We start from the raw sequence: 26,204 nt of genomic DNA, 5'->3' as shown, positions 1-26,204 counted from the left end.
TTGTGCAGATTCTCAAAATGAGAAATGTAAATTTGTAAAAGTGTACTAGGAGCGGTATGCATTTTCGATGCTTCCAGGTTAGGTTTAAACAAAATTTATCTTCCATGTGGAAATACTGGGGTGGGGAACCACCATCAAAACTCACATAGTTTGGCGTGGGGGTGTGGAACCTCTCTGGCTCCCCTCAGCAGTTACTGGCTGATCTTTCAAGCTCATCAGAGGGCTGCTGTTCATGACTTGTAGAATGCAGTCTGTGCTACTGCTCTGATCTTTAATCAGCCATATGCAGTGAGCTGCAATCCCCAAATGTGTTTGGCAGTACTGGTTTTTAACAGTCTAATTAGAGTGAACTCTCTTTCCCATTGAAATATCACGAAGTTTGAGAAAGATGCTTGAATTCTGTGAAAAAACGTAGAAGATAATTAAATTTTTGGCACTGAGCTTGGAGCACGAACTGAATTGCCAGCGAGAGAGTACTGAAGTTGGAGCAAGGGCCACAAAGATGATTAAGGGACTAGAGCATCTGTCATGTGAGGAGAGATTGAAAGAGGTGGGATTGTTCAGCCTGAGGCAGGGAAGGCTCAGGGAAGTCTTGTCAATGGGTATAAATACCTGGTGGGAGGGAATGAGGAAGAAACAACCAGGCTTTTCTCAGTGATGCCTACTGACTGGACAAGAGGCAGCAGCACAAAGTAAAACACGTGGTACTTCATTTGAACACAAGAAAACACTTTTTTTACTGCGAGGGTGGTCAAAAACTGGAACAGGTTGCCCAGAGAGGTTGTGAAGTCTCTTTCTGTGGAGAAGAACCTAGCTGGACATGGTCTTGAGCAACCTGCTCCACCTGACCCTGATTGAGCCAGGGGGGTTGAATCAGAAGCTCTCAGGAGAGGGAGGTCCCTTTCAACTTAAACAGTTCTATAAAAGTTTTGTTTTGTTCTCAACAGCATATTAATTTACTAGTTACACAGATTAACTTCAGTTGACTCAGTATGTGATAGGTTATACTGTGCTCTTCGCTACCATATGAATATGAAGCATCTCTAAAGTATTTGCCTTCTTTTCTCTCTCCTTTCTAGGTTCTGGGAACGCCTACAAGGGAGCAAATTAGAGAAATGAATCCAAACTATACTGAATTCAAATTTCCTCAGATTAAGGCACATCCATGGACTAAGGTGAGTCTATATGAACTGAATAATAAAGACTTGTGGGCTGAAAGTAAAAATTCAAGGAGTTCAGTTTGTTCAGTGACTTGGTGGCTTTCAGTCTAAACTGGCTGCCTTTAACTAAGCTGGGACCTGATAACTTTTGATGTAAATAAGGAGAAGAAGGTATACTGTAATATCTATTGGTCTGGGGTTTTTTGAGGTTGCCTACCAGGTAGGCTTGGTTTTTTTTTAACAATGGTGTGTGTGTTTAGCAGATGCAATGTATCTAAATCCTATCACGCTATAAATTCATATTCATAAAATTACCTACAAATGAGTGTTCCAGTGATACGTGTGACACTTTTGTAATGCTGTTACGTAATGTGATGAGGGCTGACAGTCACTTGCTTAACTACTTCTCTCGTAGATACTGTTATATTTGTACTCCTATAGGTGTGCTGTTGAGGGGGGTTGTTGTTTCTTGGAGTTACTTCTTAAGTCTTCTTGTTATCTAGCTTTCACAAGGAGACACTATTGAAGTAGATGCAGACAATGTTATGACCTCTATGATCAAAGAGGAAACTGCTAGCATTGAAACAAATACATTGCCAGATAATTAAGCTGTCTTCCACATATCAAGGAATGATGAATATTTCACTTGGGACAGGGTAACAATTATTTAATTAGCCTCTTGGATGTGGAATATGTTAAATCTCAAGTCTTAAGCAACTGAAGCCTGGGTAGTTAACACTTTGCTGCTTGAGAAACATCTGATATAGTTGCAGTATATCCTTATCACATCTTTATGGCTCGGGTTTCCTTCTGCTAAGACAGTAGTCTGTAAGTATGGAAGGGTTCCATTCCTAGCTGAGTCCAGGTCAGACTTTTTTGGACCAAATGCTCTGTGATGGTAGAAACTGGACAAACTAGAGCTCGTTGATAGCAGGCCATGTACCTGATGGGTACATGCCAGGCCAGGTACTGCGAGTCAGTATGTTTATGATAGATTCTCTAATGAGTTATGCACCACTTCAATTCTCATTTTCCCCACTAATCCCTGGCTTGTGTTTTCATATCAAGAGTTCCTTTCTGTGTGTTAGTTAAGTGATTCATAATAGTATGGGAGGTCAGTAAATCCAGTGAGGCTTTTTAATACCTTATGTTAACAGGGGAAAAAAATCCTTGGGAGCAGTCTCTTCCATTTTGAATTGCATCGTGGTAAAAGTCGCAAGAGTAAGTCCAAAAGCCTTATAGCACTGAAGATCAGGGTCTTATCAGAATTCCTGCAGTGAAGGTGTTTGGGTTACGGGAGGTTAAATTAATATGCAATGAAGTAGGAGTGCAGAGATGTACTGTAGGACACCAGAGTATAGCATCTAAGCTAGGCTGTGCAACTCATCATCTGCCTGAATAGCCTTAAGAATCTTCTGTATGTACTTGATGGTCTGTTAGACCACAACAAAGGCCTTTGGCAAATGGAAGGTTCTAGAAAAAACTTCCTTCGAGTTATATGAATGGGTTTTGGTCATTCAAAAGGATCATAAGTGAAACTAAGTCAATTACAAAGAATTGAGAGGAGCTTGCCAGAAGATCAAATCTGTGTTCTCCATTAGGGCACAATTAGTTTTGGAGAGCTGTACTTGCAACATAGCTTCCCATTCTCAAGTCATTCTGCACACAACTCTTCCTGACATCAACTGGGTGTAGAATAGCATTTAAAGCATTTTATTACAATTGGGTTACATGATACTTGATGTATGAGATCGGTACTTTCCTTCTTATTAAATTTCTTATTAAATTATCTAAATTATCAAAATGGATTATTCATCATGGCATTGGTAATGATGTTCATCCTCTCAGTGTATTACTTTTAAAGATCCTTTCCTCTCAACATTCTGAGCATGTTGAGACATTGAAGATTTAAGTGGTAGTATCATGTAGAATTCGTCTTCCTTACTCAGCTGTATTAGTGCAACATCTTGTCGCACACATCTAATAGCACGACATGGGGCATGTGCATCCTCTTGGATCATCTGACTCTTAGAACTGAAAAGCGTGGGAGAAAAAGCACTTCTGATCTGGCTATCTAATGAGCAGAAAAGGAATGACTAAAGAAGTGAAAGTGCAAATATTTCTTTGTTATGTAACTAGAATGCTACAGATAGTGGCCAGCAGTACTTGAACTTTTAAGTTTCAGCCTCAAAAGCACAAACCTTTGCCATCTAAGCTAAAGAATTACTGAAGATTAAGGTAGTTAGAAGGTTGTTATTTTTATAGACTAATTATGACCAGAGGACTCAGCAGACAGAAGTTAAGGGGTTTTTTGGTGTGGAAGAACTTCCAGGCAGCTAGTTTTCTGCATGTTTGAGAATTACTGAGAATGTAGTCACTCCCTGCTTTAAGCACTTTAACACAGGGACATTCTCCTTGTTGCTTCCTGGAGTTTAATACAACATAGGTATTTTTCAAAGTTGAGGGGTTTGTAGGTCCTACTTGGAGTTCATGCAGTGGAGATGCCCAGTGAAGGTGCATGTTTATCTATTGTCTAGATGTTAACCTCTTCTGTGCAGTCTGGAACTGGTTGTATCCAGGCCAATAGTCCATACAAAAATAAAGTCCATGATTCGCTCTTGTTTTCAGGGAACAGGGTCTGCAAACGTCTCTGTGGATGGCAGTTAAGAATTTTCTTTGGAAGCTGCAGTACCTATAGGTTGCGTCTGGAATTCTGTGATGTGGACGTCTGTCAGACGTACCTGGTTCTGGTCTGCCCTCTAGGTATTTCTGTCAGTCATAGATACGTTATTTTCCTGCTCAGTGTTGCTGTAGTGGTGTAACCTGCTACATTTGCTGTTACCTACTAGGTGAAGAATGGTGGCTGATGTTGTAGCAGAATGAAATAGGTTATGGGTTTGTTAAAGAACTAGAGAAACTGTTTGAGACTGAATAAGGATGAATCCATGAAGGAATATTGTTTCTCAGATTCATACTGTTTCAGGCTTAGATTGGAATTTTGAGCACAAATTTTATGGAAATTTGCAGTCTACCTTCACGGATGTATCTTAGACTTTTCAGTAGAAATGGTGTCATCTGAATACAGTATTGATATTCAATGTGATGTAGTAGTATGAAGAAAGAGATCTCAAATTAACAAGAGTCTTCAGAGATAGAAGTCAAGCTAGTGCTCTAAAAAATACTTTTCTATGCTGCAGCAATAATGCAAGTTTATAGTGCAAACCGTTCTCAGACTGGTTTTTCAATCTGTTGACAATTTGAGATTCAAGTACTCTTGTAACTTAAGAGCTGGAATCTCTTGTTATAAAACAGAGAGGCCTCTCTCTCTTCTCTCCAGTAGAGTTCTATGTTGCCCAAGCACGTGCGTGTTCCTATACCGGTTACGTGCGTGATGCAGATGATGATGGGAGTTCAGCATGTCCTTGGCTAGCAAAAGAAAAGAGAATCTGAATTTTCCATGAATCTTTCAAACAGCTCTTCCAAAACAGGACTTATCTCTTTTCCTCTGGCACCCCACCCCTTCAACCCCAGCCCCAAAAGGAGGAGTCTGGGACGCTTTGGTTCTTTTGCTGAGGGGGGTCCTCTTCAGAATACAGGAGTGTTTAATTTAGTCATGTAGCTGTTCTTTTCGTACAGACCTCCCTTTGTTTTCACTTAGTATAAACTAGTATAGAACGCTTTGTATTCATGGAGGGGTACCCTACTACTTGTCTGCCTTTGTCTGCGAGTAAGTAGCATTGAGTTGCAAGAGAAGCAAGGTTTTGCAGGGGTGGGAATATCTTTTGACTGACTGATACAGTTGGAAAGAAGTTGGATAGGCTTTTAGACACACAGTCATGTCTTCAGGTTTATTCTGGGTTGGAAAACCTGTCCATTTTTCCCAACTGTATCAGTTTATCAAATAATAGTTACTACCATTTCTGGAGGCTTTAACGCTGTTGTTTTTACTAGGTCAGAACTTTCCTTCTGTGTCTTTCAGCCGACTCAACTCCTTGAGCCTTCTTTCTTCTTGGGAACGCAGTCTCGTATCTGCGACTGATCTTTATACTTGTTTCTCCTGACTAAGCTTCATCTAGACTTTATAACTGTGTGACTGGAAAGCCAAGAAGAAAATCTGAGATCAAGTGCAAGATTGTACACCACAGGGCTACTGAAGTTCAGCTCTGGCGATTAGCTTTCTCTAAAGCTTCTGGCCCTTTTGGAGAGGGGCAGGGACAGTGGGATGGCTTACGAAAGGTCTAAACGCGTGCTTCATAAGCCTGTGTTAGTTAGGCATTGCTTACCACGGCCCCGTTACAGCTGGCCTTTACCCTAACATTACTCAGATGCTACCTTAAGATCTCAAATCCTTTGGGTTATGAAAAACAAAGGCAGTGCTGTGTTTATTTCCAGAAATACAAAAAATGTCTGTCTGCAATGGCATCCCTTTCCCCTTGTGTCCAGCTAGTAAAGGATCTCCTTTGAGTAAGATTGTAGTAAATTTAATATAATTACGTAGTTTAGGCCTCTTCTGCATGAGGGAGTTTACTCGCTTGGATTTTTTTCCCCACCCAAGGATACTTCCATGTGTTTGCCAGCAATGGCAGTATAATGAACTGACTTATCTAGTGAGCTACAAGCATGCTTATGGCTCATGATGGCATAACAACACAACAGGTTATGTCAGCAAAGTCTGTTTCTTTAGTCAAATCATAACTTCTGCCTTGTCTCCACTGCATAGACATGGAAGCAGTTTCCACTGCACGCAGCTCTTTAAAATGGACAGTGCATCTCTTCAGTCCTCTGTAGTTTAGTGGCCTTTGTCTCTCCTGTTCTGAAGATACTTGCAAGAACATTTACACATGCAAACCCTTTTTAAATATACAGTTGGTGAGATGAGTTTGAGTGTACTCAATGACTTCATTCACCATCCACACATCTATAGCTAGCTGGTGTCTGAATCATGATTTCCAAGTCAGGGTTGCAATGAAAAAAGACACAGGAGTCATTTGTTTAACAGTGGAAGAGAGAGTTAAAACCTGTCATGTCTAAATTGATTTTTAGCATCTCTGACCTTCTGCAGTGCACTCTTCTGGATGAATACGAGGGCTCTTCTCTGCAGCACTTTGCCATCACAATAAAGTTGCAGCAGATTAGGGCAGAGTCCCTCCCAACTTCATAAGGTCTTCCATTTTTTTTTTTTTTGTTATTTTTTGTACTGTTCAGAGTTCTCTTCTGTCTGTGTCTTCAAGCCAAATTATTATAGCAGAGGAAAACAGTGTCTAAGATGAAACTTCAGGCTTTAGCTCATCCTTTCTGGCACTTTTTCAAAGCAATTGGCCACCTCTGTCTGTAGCTGAAGCTGTGAAGATCCACAGTTAGTTGTATTATAGAGCAGCTTTGGATATTGACTTAAGGATCTGTATTTCTGCTCATATTATGAAAGAATTTCTGCTACTATTATAAAATACTTGGCAAATATTTTAGTCTGAGTATCCTCTCTGTGTGTGTATTTATTCTTTGTATACGTTTAACCATACTAATCACTTTACTTTGAATGTTGAATTTTTCTGTGCTCGTAGCAGGCAGTCCTGTCATCTTCCTCACACACTGGGACTGGGACATAGTCTCCTGTCTTTCTCATGAGCGTGTTTTTCCATTCTCCAGAATCAGTTGCATGTCTTCATCCTGTCCTACTACTGCTCTCCTGGTTCTTGTCTGTTTTTTAAGCAGATTGTTTTGCTTGTAATGCTTCCAAAGTGACTGCTCACACTGTAGATTAGAGGAAGAATACCAAACAGTAAAATGGATAGACAGCTTTTATTGTCACTTCTAATTATAACTGATGACAAAAGAAAGTGAAAATTCTTTTGTCGGAAATCTTGTAAGTGAACTTGCATTTGAATTAAAGCTGAAAATGCAAACTCTTCTTTCTGAGATTGGGGTCTGATCTTCTGTAGAGCTACAAAGGCACAGCAGAGGTGAGATGTTTCTTCGGGTGCAGTTTCATAATTGGCCTAAGTTCGTCATGAAGCAGGGTCAGTTCTCCACCTCCTGCCTGCATATTGCTGATGCCTCCCTTCTGCATTATTTTTTGTATAGTAGCAAAAACCTCTTGAATAACACAAATGTTCAGGATTTGGATCACCTTTCTTACCTGGCTGACCATTCAGCCCCAACTGCAAGTGTTGGGACAAGGGAACAGGGCAGACCTGCATGGCCAAAAGGGCAGAACTGTCTTTTCCAGCATGAACTGGAGGTGATTTGTGTCTGTTGTGAAACGATGCCCTGACCTCCTTCTGAAGAGTACAGTTCTGTTTTTCACTTGGTGTGTGATGACTTTCCAAGCAAAGAGTGAAAACAGCTCTGCTGGAGACTAAAAGAAAAAAAAAAAACAGGTTTTTCTGGCAGGTTCATGCTTCCCAGCTCCCCTTGTAGGAGCAATGATTTTTTTTTTTTGACAGTGTAAATCTCTTATCTCCATCTAAAACACAAGAAAAGAAGCCAGGTTTGTTGGGTCATAAATTACCCTGCCTCTGCGCAATTTGTATGCAGTAAAGAAAGTACTACTTAACAATAAATGAACGAGCACTAATGTAACATTAAGACGTGATTTGCATCAGTGCAACTACAGAAATCAAATGTTAAGTTTAACATGTCTTCTGCAATGTACCATCTGTTCAGCTGTCCCATTGCAACACATCTGTCTAGGCTGTTCATAGCAGCTGTCCCATCAAGGCTGAGAGCTCTTCCAGAGGTATACTTTTGGGGGGATCTCCCAGAGAAGAAGGGGAACTGTTTTGTCCTGCTTAGCTTTGTTGCTTTCCTTTAGAGCCCGATAGAAGCGGAGCACATGCACTGGGTAATAAATGCTAGTTCATTCTGTCTCTGCTGGGCCCTCAATGGAAGGAGCCCAGTAACAAGTGTGTGGTCTCAACAAGAAGTAGCTTTGGAGACAGGTTCCTGGTCTTGTTCCCAGTTCTGTGTTGGCTCATTTGTAAGCCACTTAACCCTTCTGCCTTTATTTCATTTCCCCCTCCTATCTGTGTAAGTGCCATCTGACAAGGATCCTTGACTAATAAGGCGTTTATTATTTCTGAGCCGCTTTTTAGAAAAAAGTAGGGGGATTTAATCAGAGAAGGAAGTTGGGGGGCTTCTATATATTTTGAAATAACTCCCAACACTGGTGACTCTTTCATAGACGTTTTTTAACCGTCATTTGTATCACGTGAGTTTTATGCACTTCAAAATAGCCAAATGGTGTATTTCAGAAATACCATTCTGAAATTCTCAGGCCCTTGGAAAAAGACCAGTCCCAAGGGCAGAGTTTCAGCTGCAGCTTTGGGTTTATTTCTGTCAGGTAGAGCTCAGTGCATACATTGCTGTCTTGCATGTGTCTCTTCCCTCTCCTCCTGTGTTTATGAACGTGTCGTGTTTATCGTAAGCCTTATTACATTAAACTTTCATGATCAAATTACTGCTTCATGTTGTAAAGTTGTGGTAATCATATTGTGTGATTCCTTTTTAAAAAGTTGATTTGAGGGTCGTGTCCTACATCTGGTGTCTTTGCCTGTAAACAGTACAAGCTTTTGGTTGAAGGGAGGAGCTTTCTGTCTTACCTAATGTGCCATCAAAAATGTGCTTACAAACCAAAAGGAGATGTGCAGAGACTGTCAGCCTGAATTGGTGGTGTGGGTGGCTCTTGGCAAAGCGTACGAGTCTCTGAAGCTGGTGAGGAAATTTTTAACTGTGGTGTCACAAACTTGATGCGTTAGCAACAGATGTCATTTTCATAAGCCTCTGCTTTCTTAGGGAGCACAGCATGCGAGTGGTATTCACAATCTGTATGCAAAACGCACAGTGGTTGATGGCATGAAGTCATGTCTTTTAATACACACTGGCTAGAAGAGCACCTTGGTGTAACATTGTGAAGCTTTGGCTTTGGGGCTTAATTAGACCAAGACGACAGAGCTCCGTGTTGTGCATGGAAAGTCTGTTTTGAAGAATGTCAGCGAACTGAAAGTCAGAGCAACCATTCTGTTAAAACAATACTTAGCTCTTGCCCCATGTGGTTTTATTTGAGAGCTGAATGCTGATGTGAGTGAAGTGAAATAGGAGAATCCTGTGTTTTCCATCCTTTTTCTTTCGTCTTTCCATGCGTGCAAAAAACTAAAATAAAATTCAGAAGGGCCGTGAACTCCACTACGCTGGTAGGAGCTATTTCAAATTAGTAAGATAAAATGTGACTGCTTTGCTAGTGCACAAAGACTTCATCTAAATTGAAGTTGCCTGGGGACAAGATCCACATAGTGCACGAGGGGCATTTAAGCCTGGCAATTGTTTTTGAAACATTGAAGAATGTGGTAGTTCCTGAAAAATGAAGGAAGGTAGTAACATAAAAAAAAAAAAAAATTGCACTGATAGCAGTATAACTTAGACAGGAGGGAGGAGTGTGTCTGGCCTTGCTGTCTAGCTGTTACGGTCTGTCAGTATTTGAGCATCCCCAGCATGCCTGAACAAAGAATGAACTTGCACTGGTCCCTCAGCTTTTTGGTGAGGTATAAATTTATTGGGATCTGAAGGGAGGGGCAGGGGGCGGGGGGGCAGGGAGGGGTGGAAACAAAGACACCAAAAACTGTGGCTTTGGATGAGTCGGCATTTCCATTTGACATGATCATTCAGAGATTTTTGTAACTCATCCAAAAAAAAAAAAAAAAAAAAAAAAAACACCAAACAAAAAAAAACAGCAACCTGGGTCTCAGCCTGAAATTCATTTGCTTTGCAGAAACAAGAGGTTTTGAGTTATGCAAGTGCAAATTTTCCTTGAAGAATGTTATATGTAAAGCCTTTACTTTGCATTTGTTTATCTCCAAAACAGGTTCATTTTTTAAAATGAAAACTTGAGCCTTCGGTCCCTCCTGTGGACAAATAGCCTTACACAAGGTCTTGTTTCATTTTAGAAAAATGAATTGCTGCGCCGGTGGGGTAGTATTTGATTGCTTTAAAAGTTCCTGTCAGTGTTTTATTTTTGTTTTTTGTTTGTGGACTTGCTGTGCCTTTTGCCCGGCCATATTTAGTCTGCATACTAAATGTTAGTCCGCCCAAACACTTTTCTTTGTGCACTTAGCTTTTTTCCTTTTTTTCCTTTCTCCTTTTTTCTTTCTTTTTTATTTTTTTTTTTCTTTTGCTTTCACCCAGATGTATTTTAGACCGAGACAGACTTTGCTCCGATGGGCCGGATTTTAGTCCGTGCACTAAATTTTAGTCCGCAGACTAAAAATAATCCGCGGATTATTTACTAGATTGATTCCCTCACTGAGAACTACAGAGACCTTAAACTCCTGCTGAGCCGTGCACGCGAGGAGGGGCTTCATGGCTCACAAGTCCCGCTGTCTGTCTGTCCTCCCACCCCTTCCCACCACGGAGCACCAGCCCGGCATTGCCTTGGCGTCGGCGCCCCATGGCATGGAAGTGCTGGCGTACCCCTTGCCGTGGGCGGCAGCCACTCGTGTAGTTCTCGGTGAGCGAATTGGGCAGCTTTCCCGGTGGAACTGTGTTGAATGGGAAGAGCTAAAAGACAGCAGAGGGTTTTGCTTTTATTTCTTAGGGCATTATTCAAACGGGAGGTGGGAGGGGACAAATTGAGGGGGAAAAAAATTTCTTAAGTAACGGGTGCGACGGGTATGAGGGGAAATAAACCCGCAGTAGAGAGAAATTCAGTCCATACCCGCACTCCTGAGGTGGTACGTCCAGTTCCTGAAGAATCCTAAAGAGATAACGCCAGCAAACAAAATCCAGTGGCGGGGGAAGTCAATCCAAAATGGAGAATAATCCGCGGCGGCCTGAGGCACTCATAGCTCACGCAAATTAAAAGCATCCAAATTCAAAGTACAGATCTCGGATTTTTACTTTCTCTTCAGCACAAATTATAAATTCCTAGGGGTTTGGTTTTGGGGGGAAAAAAAACCCAAAACCACCCAAAAGTTTACATTGTGTTTCTGGGACAGATTTACAAGTGGGATGCACCTTTGGGGACAAACTAATCTGGCCCCATTGTCTGTGGACATTTATATCCAGGACCAAGGACTGAAAATTCTTTATGATGGGAATTTCAATTACCCTTTTAGTTCAAGTTAGAGTTTTGATTTCAATTTTTTTTATTTTTTTAGTAAATGCACTGGCATTGGAACATAAATTTAATATAGAATTGTTTCTATACTATGCCTCACCATTGCACAATCGAATTTTTTTGGCATACACTGTGGTGAAGTTGGACTTGCTGCTATGGAGACTGATGTTTAAAGTTTCTAATTGTATAAACATTTTCTATGTCCCCCACACCATGGATTTCTTATAATATTGGCTATATTTTTCCTTGCTGGACTATTCTCTTTTGGATTGACTCCCCCTGTTTGGATTATTTCACTGCATTATCATCTTTAGGACTCGTCAGGAACAGGACATTTCACCTCAGGAGTACGGGTATGTACTTAAACATTTTTTCAAATTACTAGGCCTAGCCTTGAAAAAAAAAAAAAAGAGATAAATACTAGAAGTGGAATATTTGAGTTCAAACTGCATCCTGGAGGCAGCAGCCAGGCAAATGTTGTAACACAAGGTGATAGAGATGAGATGGGCACGGTACCTGCAACTCACTTCATGTGTTAGTCATCACTTGTTGCAGGGGGAGGCTGTGTGAAGCCTTGTAATTTCAACTTTTTTTTTTTTTCCACTCCCTGGTTTGAAGCAGTTAGGGCAGACTTTGGGAACTGCCTACCCCAAGTGACTAATTTCAGATCCAAAGGCAGGCTGAGCAGTTCTCAACTCAACAGGGTGTAGGAAACAGATGCTAGGGTTTCACTGACTTGAAAATAGGGAGTTGGAAACGAGGAGAGTGGACACATGAGTACTCCTTTTATAGATGGCAGATTTGTGACTGTCTTCCTATTAATTTGCTCAAGATAAGGGCTGCTTGTCCTTGCCTTAAGGAAAAAAAATATTTTTTTTCTTTTAAAAATCTGTATAGTACCTGATACGTGAGCTGTCCTGAGGGAAAAACACAGCTAAGGGTGAAGTACTTCAGTTTCAAGCTGTGCTAAATCAAGCTTGTTAAAACTTCAGTGCAGAGGTACATGAGGGAGACCTTAGTAGTTTTACCTCCTGTTAAATACCAAGCGACTTCACTTCAGTGGATTTACCTCAAGACGTAGTCACTTGTGCAACCTTGGGGTAAAAAAAAAAGCGCTTTTTTTTTTTTTTTTAATTGGAGACAGTCCTGGATTTTTGTTCTGGTCAGGCTGTGACTCGGGAGTGATACTTGCATCCAGTGTGCACTGTGGTCAGCGAATCTGAGCTCTGCAGGCACGGTGGTCAGCAGAAGTTCTCTGCCAGCAGTGTTGAGCTAAAGCCTTTCTTTTTGTCTTTACGGGCCTCGGGCATTGGTTTGTTTTGCAGTAACCCAGTAGTAGAAATAAATCCTGCTCTTTCAGTACCCTAGCTCTTTGACTCCTTGAGTCAGGATTCCCTGCCACATAAATTAGTACAGCACGCATTGCTGCAAACCTGGGTGCTCCTGAGCCTGCTCAGTCCCCAGAGAACTTCGCATTTGTGTTTGATTCTTACTCAAGAGAGCATATATGTCTTTGGTTTAAAACTTACTTAAGAAATGCCTGTGCAGTTTCCTCATCTGTGATTAATTAGCATGTCATGCACTGAATTTTTTTGCTCCTTGGTGCTGTGTGGCTTTGGTTCACCTGCACTGGTGCAAAAGCATTTTGGATTAGCTCAGTTTTTACCAAAAATGCTGGCATCAGAATTTAACACTTGCACCCGCCCCACTCCCTTTTGCCCAGCCTGCATACCACCTGCAACATAGTGAGACACAAGTGCTTGAGGAGGACATCCAGGTCATGTATATGATTAACTCACATTTTGCTTTTGACGTAATGGGAAAGGAGGATGGGAGCGTGATCAGCAGTGGGTAGAACTGTTCTTAGAGATTTAAAACAAAGCTGCAGCGAAGAACTTTTTGTAATCACTCAAGATAAAAATGTGTTAGAGTAAAATAGTTGGTTGTCTTGATGGAATTTTCAGCTGTCCTTACAAATACCAAATGTGCAGGAATTATCCCAATAAATTTTCGGGAATGACTTGCAGAGACTAAGGTCACAGGAGTAACTTGCAAATTAGAGCTAGACATTTCCTGCACTCCACCCATGCTTTCCTTGTTGTTCTCCAAAGTTGAGCAGCAGCCTCCATAGCAACAATCTGACCTGCCTGCCTGCAAAAGTCCACCTTAGTGAAAGCTCTATTCACTAGACAAAAAACCCCAACCCAAAACCGTAGCGGGGCCTTATTTGGTTTTTACATTCAGTGAATCCTGCTCATTTGAACCCTCCTCCCCACCTTCACTCTACCTCATGTGCATGGCCGGTAGCACCCGTGTGTGTTTCTCATGATTTTTTTGAATGAGTTTCCCCTTCATTCTTAAAGTTGTTTTTCCTGAGTGCGCTCTCATGAAGTCTCTTGCTGGCATTGCACCTTCACTCTAGTGCAAGACGTTGCAATTAACCCTTTCTCAACCCCAGGAACTGGATTTTCCCGTACTTACTGGAGGACTTTGATTAGCACTAAACCACAAGTTTGTTCCAGCTTGTTGGGCAATGAGAGGTTTAATTGCTCTGACTTGCTTCTGATCAGCAAAGAAAATAAACATTCCCAGACAACCTGTTTCTCCTTGTTTTGTTTTGGTTTTTTTTTTTGGCTTTTTTTTTTTTTCCAGGTCTTCCGGCCCCGCACTCCACCAGAAGCAATTGCGCTATGTAGCCGTCTGTTGGAGTACACCCCCACTGCCCGCCTGACTCCCCTGGAGGCCTGCGCGCACTCTTTCTTCGATGAACTACGGGACCCAAATGTCAAGTTACCAAATGGGCGAGAGAAACCTGCACTCTTCAATTTCACCACTCAAGGTAGCCTGTGAGCGTTGAAGGATCCCTTCTTTAGGAAGAAGCGCTGGGAAAAGTGTCTGTTATAATGCAGATGTCACTCCCTCAAAAGCAAAAATCTCCGAGCAGAACTAAGGTTATTAAGCAGTTGCATAACCAGCTGACCATTGCAAAAAGAGGGGAAGGGGACTTGGAAAAATGGGTTACAGGATTTTCAGGTGACTGGTGCTTTCAATTCAAATTTCATGCAGGGTACTGAGGGTTGTTCCTGTCGAATTGCATCACGAAGGCTTACGTTTGCAGTTCAGTGTCTGCAACCTAGCTGATGGTGTTGTGTGAAGTATCACAGCCAGTGGACTGTGGAGATTAGGTTATCAGTTTGGAGATGATCCTGCTCCTTCATACCTGAAACACCGTAGCAAGGAGTAATGCATATTAGGTTTGGCAGAGAGGTTTGTAGTGTTGCTGCCCAGTTTGGTTCTGGATACAAGATAAATACAGAGGCTGTAGTGTCCAAGTTTTATGTGCTGAACAGTTCGTCTGGCGTTACATTGACTCAGTCATTTAGAAACTGTAAAAATGACGGACAAGTAACTTTTTTATTTGAAGCCAAGACTGGTATCGAATTTTCAAGCCATTCATGTATTCTCTTCCACAGAAGTCAGAAATGTAAAACTCCTATCCCCCCTAGAACAGTTTTGCCTGCCAAGGCAGAAAATGTGAGAAGCATGGCATACAAATATGCTACTAATTAATTTTGGAGCACATTTTTTTTTTTAAGTGATTAGCTGCCAGTTCTCACCCTTTGAGCAAGGATAGATCTGAGTGCATTTTCTGTAGAAAATCTAAACCACCTTTTGGCTCAGTTAGCATCAGTGTAATTTTTCAAACTCTCTAGTGCATACAGTGCCCATCTGCCAAAATGTGAAACCAGAGCGCTCTCCTTCAACATGTGGAGCCCTTTTATTTAAAAAAAAAAAAAAAAAAATGCTCAGGCAGGGGGGGAAAGGGCCAAAAAGTTTTCTGTCTGTACAAAATAGTATTTTAAGCTTCCTGGAAATAAACTTTTTAACTTGTTTTGAGTGGCTGCCTTGCAGAAGGTAAACATATTGAATATACAAAACATTGCCGAAGCCTGAACACCTTAAAGTGTTCAAGAAAACAGCTTGTGCTTCCAGGTCACTGTCCTCTGTGCTGATTTCTGCATCTGTTGTTAGGAATTTAGTAGTTGTATTACAGGTCCTTCCTTCTTACAGTACCTGTGAATTGCATTTTCTTCCCACTCTTAATGCCATCTTCAGTAACTAAGATAGTTTTGATCCCAGTATCTTAATACAGCTTCACCTCTGTTCTTTTTGAAAGTATTTATTAATTGTAAATGTTAAGATTAGGCCTGTCTGCTACATGAAAACAAGGGATTTTAAAAAGGGTTGGAAAGTTCTATAGTGAGTCTTTTTTAAAATCCTTAGGGGAAAAATAAATGTATGTAGTGGGAATGTGTCCCTGGTTTCCCCCCAGGCAGTGTAGAAACTGCTGGGTAAGCTACCCTAATGCTCAATCAAATTTAAAGAGTCTCTTTTGCCATCCCTAGGAGCTGATGTGCTCTGGCCTTGCACAGTGACTCATGGGAATGGCAAGAGAAATCAGCTCCAGTGAAGTAATTTCCTTAAGATTCAAAAAAAGCAGGTTTCTGTCTTTGGCAGGTGCCAGTTTTAGCATCTGAAAAAGGCAGGCAGGACAGAGGCTGGTCATTAACACATTTCCAAATAAGCTCTGTTGCAGGTGACCAGCCAAACTCAAAAAAACAATCAGAGTTTTTAAAAATAACTAAATAAATGCATTACTTTGCGTGGGGATTTTAAGATCATTGTAATTAATAAATGGGCAGCCCTGAGTCTCATGTAGAATCAATCCTGTTTATGACCTCAAGATACACAAGAGGCTTTTGCTCCTCCTGTGACCGCTGTGCAGTCCTGGCTGTTTAGCCAGACTGTACAAGGTCCTGTCAAATCGTCTAGTCCAGAGCAGAAATCCCAACTGGGAAATAGATCGGGTCATTGGAAATCAGGTGGTGACTCAAGTCATCTGTGGTAATTTAAAAAGTAATGGAAGACATCCTTTTGTTTTGAGTGGCATTTGTTTTCAACAGACAATATTAAGTTTTAGAAGTAGCGTTTTATTTGGCTGTATCCAGTTCCCTGAAACCCCCGAAGTAAGGAGGAGGGAGATGCAGAAGGCTTGAAGGCAAAACTGTTAGAAATAACAACACAAATCAGACCATTAATGCGCTGGATTGATTTCCAGAAGGAGCCTGAGCGTAATACCAGATCTGCTGATCTGGGCCCTGATGCTGCTCAGATAGTCTAGGAAAAAAGGCAGTGAGAGTATATGGAAGATAAAAATCGTGGTCTTTGGCTGCCAGCGGTAGTTATGGGACATGTAGGTGCTTACTTTATTGTAAAGATGAGATCTGAGGAAGAGAACTTTACCTGGTCATTCTTAATGTCTTGCCTGTAAGGTTCTCTTAGTATTCAAACAAATGTTATATGCTAATTGGGGTTTGAAAAAATTATTTTGGCCAAGGAGGTATCTCCTCTAGCCACAGAGCTGCAGCTCAGTAGCCATTAGACCTGCAAGACAGCAATTTTTCTCTTAGAAGCTGTTTTTTCAAACAAGCTGAAGTGACTACCATTTCCTAAACTTCCTGTAATATGTTGGTGATTGTGCTGGGTCACAAACATTACTGTCACTCCATGTTGGCCATTAGAGATTGTAAAAGTCTTCTGTGATTCAGCACTTACAAATGGTTATCATACTTCTCAATGACAATCTACTTTTTTTGCTAAAGTGTGGGGGTTTGGGGTTTTTTGTGGTGTTTCTTTGGGTTTTGGTTTTTGTGTTTTTTGGTTGGTTTTTTTTTTTAATGAGCCTGGCTCGTGATCTTCTTAAAAAAAATATTTTTTTTTATTTATTTATAGATAGATAGATAGAAAGAGAGATATAAATAAACCCCTTTGTTTCTAACCAAACTGTTTCAGTGTGACCAGAAATCCTTAGTGTGACCATTTGAGTGTCATCTAGGGTTTTTTTTAGACAGAGTATTTCTGCTCAGGGCATGTGGAGGGCAGAAGAAAGGAAAATTATGAAACTCATGCTGCTTCCAGCATTCTTTTAGGTTGAAGAGAAACTGCTGGAATAACTTGAGTTATGTGGAAAGTTTGTTACTGTGACAAAGCAAACATGATACAAGACTAACTTTTCCAGGGGATTCTGGGAGTGTTGATACATCAAATGTAATACTACTGAAAAAGAACAATACTGAAAAAGAACGCTGCATTGTTTCCCAACACCAAGCATTTTCTTGTGTTTGGGGAATGAAGGTGAATGAAGGTACTAGTAAGACTGAACATTTTCATTCCTGCTCCTCATTGGATAGGTAAACTGGTTGCCAATAGCATGATTTGATGAGGAGAAAGCCAGAGGTGTTCTCCCAGCCGATGTGAATGGGAGTTGGGTCTCATAAATGAATTGGAGGAGCTGCTCTGTTCACACCGTGGTATTGAAAACTTTGGCTTGAGTTGATCACAATACCTTCTTGAAGCAGTGTTGGCTGTAATTAACCCAACCTTGAACGGCGTGTTTGATTTAGATAAGCAGGCTACGGTTCAACAGCTTGTCCAAATACTGTGTTGGAAATCACTGGGAACAGAGGCTCTCAGTACTTCGTAGACTGCAGATACCCAGGTCAAGCTTTTTCCTTGGTATTGTCATCCTTACAGACCAGGATAGCTGCAAAAATACAGTAGAACAAAAATTCAAGCAAAGCTGCTATTAAACTTCAACCAGAAGAGTTCAATTCACTTGGGTTATTTCATGTCTGAAATGACCTGCTCCTCTAAGTGAAGCATGAAGACATTCAGAGCATGCTGAATTTAAGAAACTTCATACCAAGAGGGATAACGTGGGGTTTGAGAAGAAGGGAACAGGATCAGTCTTCTAGTCTCTATGCAAGTTCGTTCAGGTAGCTTCAGAGAAATGGTTGCACTTGACTTAAAAACAATAAAACCCAGTGCACTTGCCATAATCGGTGCTGTGAAAGGAGGTGTTCTGACAGCATTAGATGAGTGTATGCGAGGAATGAGGTTGGGGTCTTGTTCCAGCAAGGGTGGTGGCCTGTCAGATCAGCTGGCTCTGTGGCTACAGCAATGCAGGCAGCCTATAGCTGCATCCTTGGGGCATCGCTTCGCACCAGAAGGTAGCAAATGTCATTTGGTTTCCTTGACGTTTTAGCTCTTCTTCTGTTTGGATCACAGCCCCATATTGCTGCCAGTGATGAGCAGAAAATAATGGGGGGATGATAGCAACTTTCAAAAGAGGTAAACAGCAGATTCCCAGTAATAACAGATGTGAGAAATAGCTTTGGAAAAAATACTAAAGGAACAACATTTTCTAGCATGGAATGGCTAATGCCCAAGATAGTATTAAAGTATAGGTTTATCACAGGTGTTCAGCTTTGACACTTGAGGATTGATGTTTCTTCATTTTATTTTTCCATTGAAAATGCAGACTTAGGAATTCAGAGTTCTGTTACGAATATATGAATTCTGAATTATTCCCACATGAACTTGATGATTAGTATTTTTACAAATGCTGTGAAGTATTGAGGCTTTCTAGAAGGACTAGGTAGCTCTGCTTAGACCTGAATGAAGTATTATAGGATAGGCTGGATGGGTTGCAGGTAATATAGCAACTTCTGTTTGGTTCTAGACTGGAGCTTGTGTTCATAAGTGCTGAAACACAGTCTCAAAATGCTTAATAATAAGAAACTTGTAAGCAGACAAGTCTTCTGCATCTTGCCCTCCCAGCAGTAAAGAAACTTGATGTAACTTAATAGAGGGGAAAAAAAAAAAAAGTGCCAAGTAGACTACTGATCCATTTAGGCCCTAAATTTAAAGTTTGCGTTAAAGAAAATAAATAGGCTCTTAAAAATGAGCCCAAATAATTTAAGGCTGTGTACAAAACCCCCTCACTGAATCCACGGCATGATTCAGATGGGTTTCTGTACAGCTCTTCCTATCTGGAGGTCTTATGTAAAAAGCCATCTATTCTCATTTCTCCTCCAGATGACCTCCTGGAGCTTCAAAAGTCATCAGTCTCCTTCCATAAGGTGACTGTTCACATCCTTTTCACCGGATGTTGCTTTCTCAAGAGACGGCCAGTCACTCCTGTTTCTAAAACAAATAGGACGTGTCTTGTCTCGGCTCAGTCCCACCTTCTGTGAGGCACTAGATTCTCTTGAAAGGGTGCCAAAAGATTGTCATTTGTTGGCAATGTGTTGCCCTTAATCCTCCCACAGTTGTGGCTGTAAGATGCCTGTTTCTCATTCTGATACGCACTGAAGCTATATTAGATTTGGAACCAAAAAGACATGACTATTTTCCTTGGTTAATGTCTTCAGAAAGAATGGTTGCATCATTTTGTTGTCCATTTAAATTGCCCAGACGACCAGTTCCCTTTGCCTTTCCCTGTGCTTTTAAAGGAGATATATCGCCTCTTCTTGGCCTCACTCAAGGAGACTTCTGTGAGAGATTGGTCTTGGGTTCCTGGGTCCTTGAGAAAGTGATGCTTGAGTGAGCCAAAGACCTAAATCCCTGAAGCTCTTGGAGTAACTGTTGCAGCTGCTTGCTTGCTGAACCAGTGCCCAAAGCAGCACCACTTTTATCAGCTTTCTCCTTGAGACTGATTCCAAGTGGGTTTGTGAAGGGAATCTTTCCAGTCCTCAGAATGAAACAGCATTATTGGTAAGGAACAGGCTTGGCTGGTTCGTTGCTAACTCCCAAGCTGCTGTCTTTCTCTAGGAACTTATTCCCTTGCACCACTACTTGTAGTTTTGACAGTTTTGCTCTGGAGACTGCCTTGCCAAATATTGCTGCGGGTTCCTCTCGCTGGTCAGCAAAGAGAACGTAACGCGACCTTTGGCTGTAAGGGCATGCGTTTCGCCCAAGGTTGCCGTTACTGGGGGGGGAAACCCAAGGAGCTGAGCCTGCATGCAGGGGCTCTTTGTGAACAGTGAGCTAACTCTGTTTGTTCCACCTCCCCTCCAGAACTGTCAAGTAACCCATCTCTGGCTTCGATCCTCATCCCTGCTCATGCCCGGAACCAAGCAGCTGCTTCAACCCCTACAAATGCTACAGCGGCCTCAGGTGAGAACGCACAACTGCCTGCCTCCCTCCCCACCCTCGCTGCCCCTGCCTGGGCACCTGCCCTCTGCTGAGGCCCGTGAGCCACCTCGGCCCTCAAGGGTGAACGGGGAGGAGGAAGGGTTCATTCCAGCAACACCTGAAACTCGGTCTTGGCAGGTGGTCATTTGGGTGCTAGCTGTGGTCAGCAACCCAAATTCTAACCCAACGCACTTCGGATCTGCCTTCAGCTGGTTAGTTTGTTGGCCCTTCTCGCTCAGGCTTCTAATAAGTCAAAACCATTAGCTCACCTGGTTTTTAGCAGTCCGCGTGGATTGGTTTGCACCTAATTTCTGAGCATTCAGCCGGTCTGAAATTAATACTGACTTGGCATCACAAACTCATGTTCCTAGGAAGAGAAGAAACAGCTAGCTCAGTATATGTGGCCTCCGCAGAACACGGATGGAGAGGATTTTTTCCCCAAAGGCATTAGCGCTTAAAAGTCTAACGGGGAGTTCAGTCAGCATGCTCACTGCCTCATCGAAGTAGTTGCAGTTGCTTCTTACCAAGTTTGCTTGTGTCATCTTTGGGCACGAGGCAGATGCTTTTGGGTTTTGGCCAGCACTGAGTGAACTTTTTTGCCCCTCTCACTCACTCTCAAGTTTCTGTCAGAAACCTTTTAAAAGCTCGCTGTTGGCCTGTAGCCACTCCGTATTTTATTCTGTTTCCAGTGAAAGCTTAAAAGCTGGGTAATACCAGTTGGGAGACTCCCAGTGAAAATCCCAGGTGCTGCAGGATGTGGCAGAGGTGATTCAGTACGTGGCACTCTTCCTCTGAGTCGGCACGCCAGGCGGCTGTCTCGGGGCTGGGGCAGCCAAAGGCAGGCTGCAAATTGGGTGTGCTTCCATACGTGTCCTGCGTGCATGTCAGCTCCATTGGACAAGGGCTGTGACCCCCTTTTGAGGGGCAGGACTCTTACTCAGTGTAAGATAGCTGATAAGGAGAAGCCCTAGTTAAAAAGGTGTTCTTGAAACGTGCAGGAAAGCATTTGCAGGTTGATGTGCCGGAGAGTTACCTGATATCTGATGCACAGTAGCCAGTGCTGTATAGAAATCATTTTCATACTGCAGTACAAACAGATTCACCCAGGTTTGAAAGATGAGGCTTCTCTCTGAAAATGTAGTAGCAGTAGATGCAGCCTGTACAATTCATGTGCTCTGAATTTAGGAGAAAGCAAAATTGCTATTTTCAAATTTAGTATGTTTGTTTCATACGCTTGGCAGTATTTTGCAAATAGTTATGTTCTCCGTTTCCTTTCTATGTGCATCTGTTGCTCAACAACAAGTGAGGAAAAAAAAAAAAGGCAGATAAAATAGTAAAAGTGATTGAAAAACTACAAAATACAAACATGGAAAATTATTTTAAGCCCTTCTGAAAAATACTGTTTCCCTTAACATCCCCTTCATGCCTTTTAAGGAGTTCTCTGCCAAGATACATACAAGTCTTGAGGAATTAATGGGGTTTAAGAAATCTGTTTTCACCCAGGACTTTCCAAGGGTTCATGTGGGGAGAAAATGCATTAGGCTGCATCCTGTGTGAAATATTAAAAAAAAAAAAAAAAAAAAAAAAAAAAAAAAAAAAAAAACCAACAGACAAACAACCAAAAAATCAAACAAGCAAGCAAAAAACCCACCACCAACCCCACCTTCTTGATGTCAACATTTTTAAGCCCTCTGTAAGCACTGCACCGAGTTGGGATATGACCTCTTATTTGTAGTTCAAAAACCAGAAAAAATGTCTTTGCAACTTGGAAAGAAATTGTGTAATTAAGTTCATTATTAGGCAACTTGCAGCTTTGGGTTTCTGCAGCACAGCTGGTTAGTAGTTTCCTACTCACCTAGGGTTCTCACAGGAGGCGGTGGGAATTTCATCAATTGTGATTTTTAGGATTAGGTCCTGTATGAGGTTATGATAATCTGTTGGGCTTTGCATGCTGTTGCTACACTTAGCAAGAGATTTTGGTAGAAGGGGTCCCTTCTTTCCCAACACCTCCTGCACATCCGAGAGCAGTAAATTTCTAGGTCTTCAGTAACTGCCAAAGAAGCACGGGAAGCAACTTTCCCACCTTACCTTGGGCATCTCGACAGGCAGGACACTTTTCTGCAAAATGTTTGCTTGTGTAACTGAGCAATACAAGTTCAGAAACTACTTTTTTTGAGTGATGAAGGTGCAACAAAATGTACCTCTCAAGGCGATTCAAAGGGCAAAACAAGTTATGCGTAACTGAAATTCACATTACTAGTGTGTAACTTGGGTCTCCCTCTAGCAAGCAGAACTGATATTGAGGTTCAAGTGTCTGCTGTTAATGTTCAGCAGAGTTGCCTGCTCTGACAGCCCGAGTCATAGGTGCACATACATTGAAATGCAATGGACTAGTTCATCACTGTAGATAATCCCAGGTGAGTGGTTATTACCTGCTTGCCGACAGTTACTCCATTTTCGTAGCTGTCATGTTGGTATCCAGCCATGTCAGAATCTCAGCTTTTTGGTAAGGTATAAAGCACTGCTTTTTGTCAGGCACCAAGGCAGGGTCTTAGTTAGAGAGTAACAGGAAAAATGAGATCTGTCTGTCCAAAGTCTAGTAAAGTAGTGTTTGATGGGAGACTTAGCAGTGGTGTGGCATTAAGAGGTAGAAAGATTAGCTTTTCAATATAGCATGTTAACAGTGCAGGTCTCATCAAGCCAACAATAGTAGTCCTTGTGCTAACCAGTATGACACACATCTGCATTTTTAAGTTATCCAAACCGAGTAATTTTTATTAACTGATGATTTGCAGTGGTGATTTCAGCAGCCCAATCCAACAGTAATCCTGGGATTGTGATCGTAAATGCAGGGGAATTATTCTAGGTAACTTTTGAGTGTTAAAAAAATGTATTTGTTGTAAACTTCCTTTTCTTTTGAGGCATAAAGGTGGACTCACTGTACTAATGGAACCTGGCTTTGCAGTTGGGAGTATGAAGCCTTGCTGCATCGGCATGAGCAAATTTACCTAAACGTTTGTGAGAGATTCTCTGAGACATTAGTGGCCTGTCTAAAGCAAAGTGGAGGAAAAGGAAGATGAGAGTTATTGGCCCCTGCTTGAAATGGTGTACTAGCTTTCTGAATCTAAATTATCCTGGCCATTGATTAAAAATGCCCATGCATCTTTATTCGTGTGGACACTGCCTTGATCTGGCTGGAGGAGGAGGATGGTTTCATGGCTGCTCAGCCACAGCATCTGAGAGGAGAGCATGCACACCAAGTCGAATGCTTATCTGCTTGTGTGATTACACATTTTTTTTTTTTTCTTCCCGGATCAGCCAGCAGCAGTAGTTACCTCCCTGTTAGGTCAGCATTAAGATGGGAAGAGTGTAATTGCCATCTGCAGGGGAGTTGTGCCAGCAGGGATGCTGGGGTCATCGTCTGAGGCATCCCGCTGTGCTGATCCCATGTAATCCCAAATGTGGTGGTGTGCCTGAACTTTCAGCAACAAAACAGATTAGAGTTGGTGTTACCTGCCAGTGTATGGCAGTTGAAAAAGACCACAGTGCTCCATAAAATAAGATGTAGTGAGTGCATTTACAGTATCCCTATTGAAGGAATTTTGGAAAACTAATTCCTCAGCCAGGAGAAGAGAGGCAAGCAATTTCCTCGGGCTTCTGCAAGCTCAGCGCAGGGACGAGTCCGTGACAGTGAGAGGAGTAAAACTTGCATGTTTCAGAGTCACCAGTTTTGCTCTGAGCCCTGGATTTCTACATAATAGGAAATAATAGGCATAATAGGAAATAACAGGCATAATAGGAAAAACTGATGGTTTTTGCTTCTTCCACTTGTCTCCTCAGCTACCCTATGAGGACTCCCAGACTGGTGGTAGTTTTGGTCTTGTATCGTTGCAGATGAGCAGGACAGTCTGCCAGTGTTCCAAATCCAGCTAATGCTGTCATTAGTGCTAATGGGCTTTCTCAGACCGAGCTGGCGTCTGTCTTTCTCGGAACTGTAGCCCCATCTTTACGTTCCGGGAGGTTTCTGAGGGGTGTCACATACCCCCCCAAGAAAGTTCAAGGGGTTCCTCAGAGGGAGAAGCTGAACTGGAGGAAGTGCTCTACACTGAGAGACACTTTTGCCCTCTGTTTGGAAGAACTCGTGGAAGCGGCTGACACTTAAGCCCTGATGTGGTTTCTTTGCCAGCCCAGTCCGAGGTTTCAGGTGGGTGGTTGAGGACAAAGAGGCTGCCCTGACCTCAAGCCACAGTCTGCTGTGTAGTCATCTGCCCCGTACCAGAGAGCTGCGTGTCAGCTCCCAGCTTTGCTCCCCAGCAGCGGCTTCCACGGGGGCACAGGCCACGGCTCTGCAGAGCAGCTGTTTTAGGGGCATTGCCAGAGGCCTAGATTTTATTCTCTTATGCCCAGATACTGATTTCTCATGGCGAGGAGAAGTAAGCGATTGTCCAGAGACCCTCGTACTCCAGTTGTGCTCTTTTCTGGCACTTCAGCAAAGAGATGCTGGAACAAGGCCCTCTTTGTTCCCCAACTGCCCTGTCAATGCAAAGTCAAAGAACAAGCTGGAATGTCAAAATACTGCATTTTCTTGCAGGTTTCGAGCCAGTACAGCCTTGAGCGGGCACTGCACTCTGTCCCAGCCTGGGTTGACTTGTATATATTGTTGTGAAAAGCCCCCTGTAAATGGTCTTGGGCTGTGTCACCTGCTTTATTTCCTCTTTAACATGTGGCCTATATATTTCTCAAGAACTCCCCCGTTAGAGTGATGATAGAAAAGGAGCATATGTTACATGAAGTAGCTCCATCCCCTCCTCTTTTTTTCTTTATCTCTGCTCGGTAGCCATGTAATGATAACTATTTCGGCCTCTGCTGTCTTCAGGAAAAGAAGATCAAAAGGCACATTTCAGCAAATGATATACAAGCACTTTTTGCACGCATACAGAGAAATCCTCTGCCAACAGTACAGACTCCAGCTGGACTGCTCCCATCAGGCATGGCAGACGTTGCATTAACTGGAGTTTATCCATACCTGAAAATTAATCTAGAACAGGCACAGTGAGAGTTTGAAGTGTGGAAAAGATTAGCTGTCTGGCTGGGTCACTCTTGATTTCCATGGTCATTGTGGGTCTGCATGCGTGTGGGATTTGGGAATTGCTCCTTTAGGGAAATCCTCCACGTAGGAGGGCGTCTCTCGTGTGCAGGGCTAGCTTTCCAAAATAACATCGGTACTGCTGTCACACTGTCTTGGTGCTTTAACTGCATGAGCTTTTCTTTAATCGTGGTAGTCGCTTCTTCATGAGAAAGGGGTTGCAATTAATTTGGGAGGAAAGCAAACGGAATGGGAAGCTCCCAGAGCAGTCTGGCATCCTCTGCCCACAGGAGGATTTCCCTTTCTTCCCACACACTCCTCGCAGCATTTCCTTTTCAAGCAGGCATCATCCTCTCTTCCCAGTTGGCCCTTGTATTCCTGGATGCTGCTGTTTGTGTGGTTTCCTCTTTTTTTTGTTGCTGTTGTCTGTGTACGTGAATTTGTTGCTCAGCAAGTGCTGCCCACCTCTGGACTCTCATTCACTTCATGGCCTTTGCTCCTGGCGTCACTTCCAACTCGGGTCAGGCCCAGCCCGTGTGGCGGGAGAGGATGGGGGGGGTTTCTTGGCAGGTGACTGTGGGGCATTGCCCAGCTGCACTGCCTCGCGAGCTCATCTGTGCTGGAGAAGTATTGCTGCACCCCACCACCCACCGCTTGTATTTTGTCATGTCTGTTATTTATGCTAGTCATCCTGTCCTTCAGTCTGAGGTCAGTAAATCTGTTCTTTTTTTATGAGCCCTTTTCCCTGTGTCTTTTCAAATGCACTCTTTGCCCAGTCTGCCCTCTTCTGTACTGAGATAAGTCTTTATATTTT

General features: G+C 42.4%; 1 protein-coding gene across 2 annotated transcripts in view; it reads left to right on the top strand.

Annotated features, from left to right (window-relative positions):
* GSK3B (glycogen synthase kinase 3 beta) overlaps nt 1–26,204 on the top strand; it is a 152,676-nt gene that overhangs the window by 123,659 nt on the left and 2,813 nt on the right. The window contains exons 8-11 of one of the 2 annotated variants that reach the window (XM_032997511.2): nt 1,080–1,175; nt 11,583–11,621; nt 13,921–14,107; nt 20,188–20,286. In XM_032997511.2, coding sequence (XP_032853402.2) covers nt 1,080–1,175; nt 11,583–11,621; nt 13,921–14,107; nt 20,188–20,286 — 421 coding nt within the window. The remainder of the gene's footprint in view (nt 1–1,079; nt 1,176–11,582; nt 11,622–13,920; nt 14,108–20,187; nt 20,287–26,204) is intronic. The other variant, XM_032997512.2, reaches the window with a different exon arrangement.

Source organism: Tyto alba, unplaced genomic scaffold (assembly GCF_018691265.1).
Source record: "Tyto alba isolate M040663 unplaced genomic scaffold, T.alba_DEE_v4.0 Super-Scaffold_14, whole genome shotgun sequence".
NCBI lineage: Eukaryota > Metazoa > Chordata > Aves > Strigiformes > Tytonidae > Tyto > Tyto alba.
This window is presented reverse-complemented; position numbering and strand designations above follow the sequence as displayed.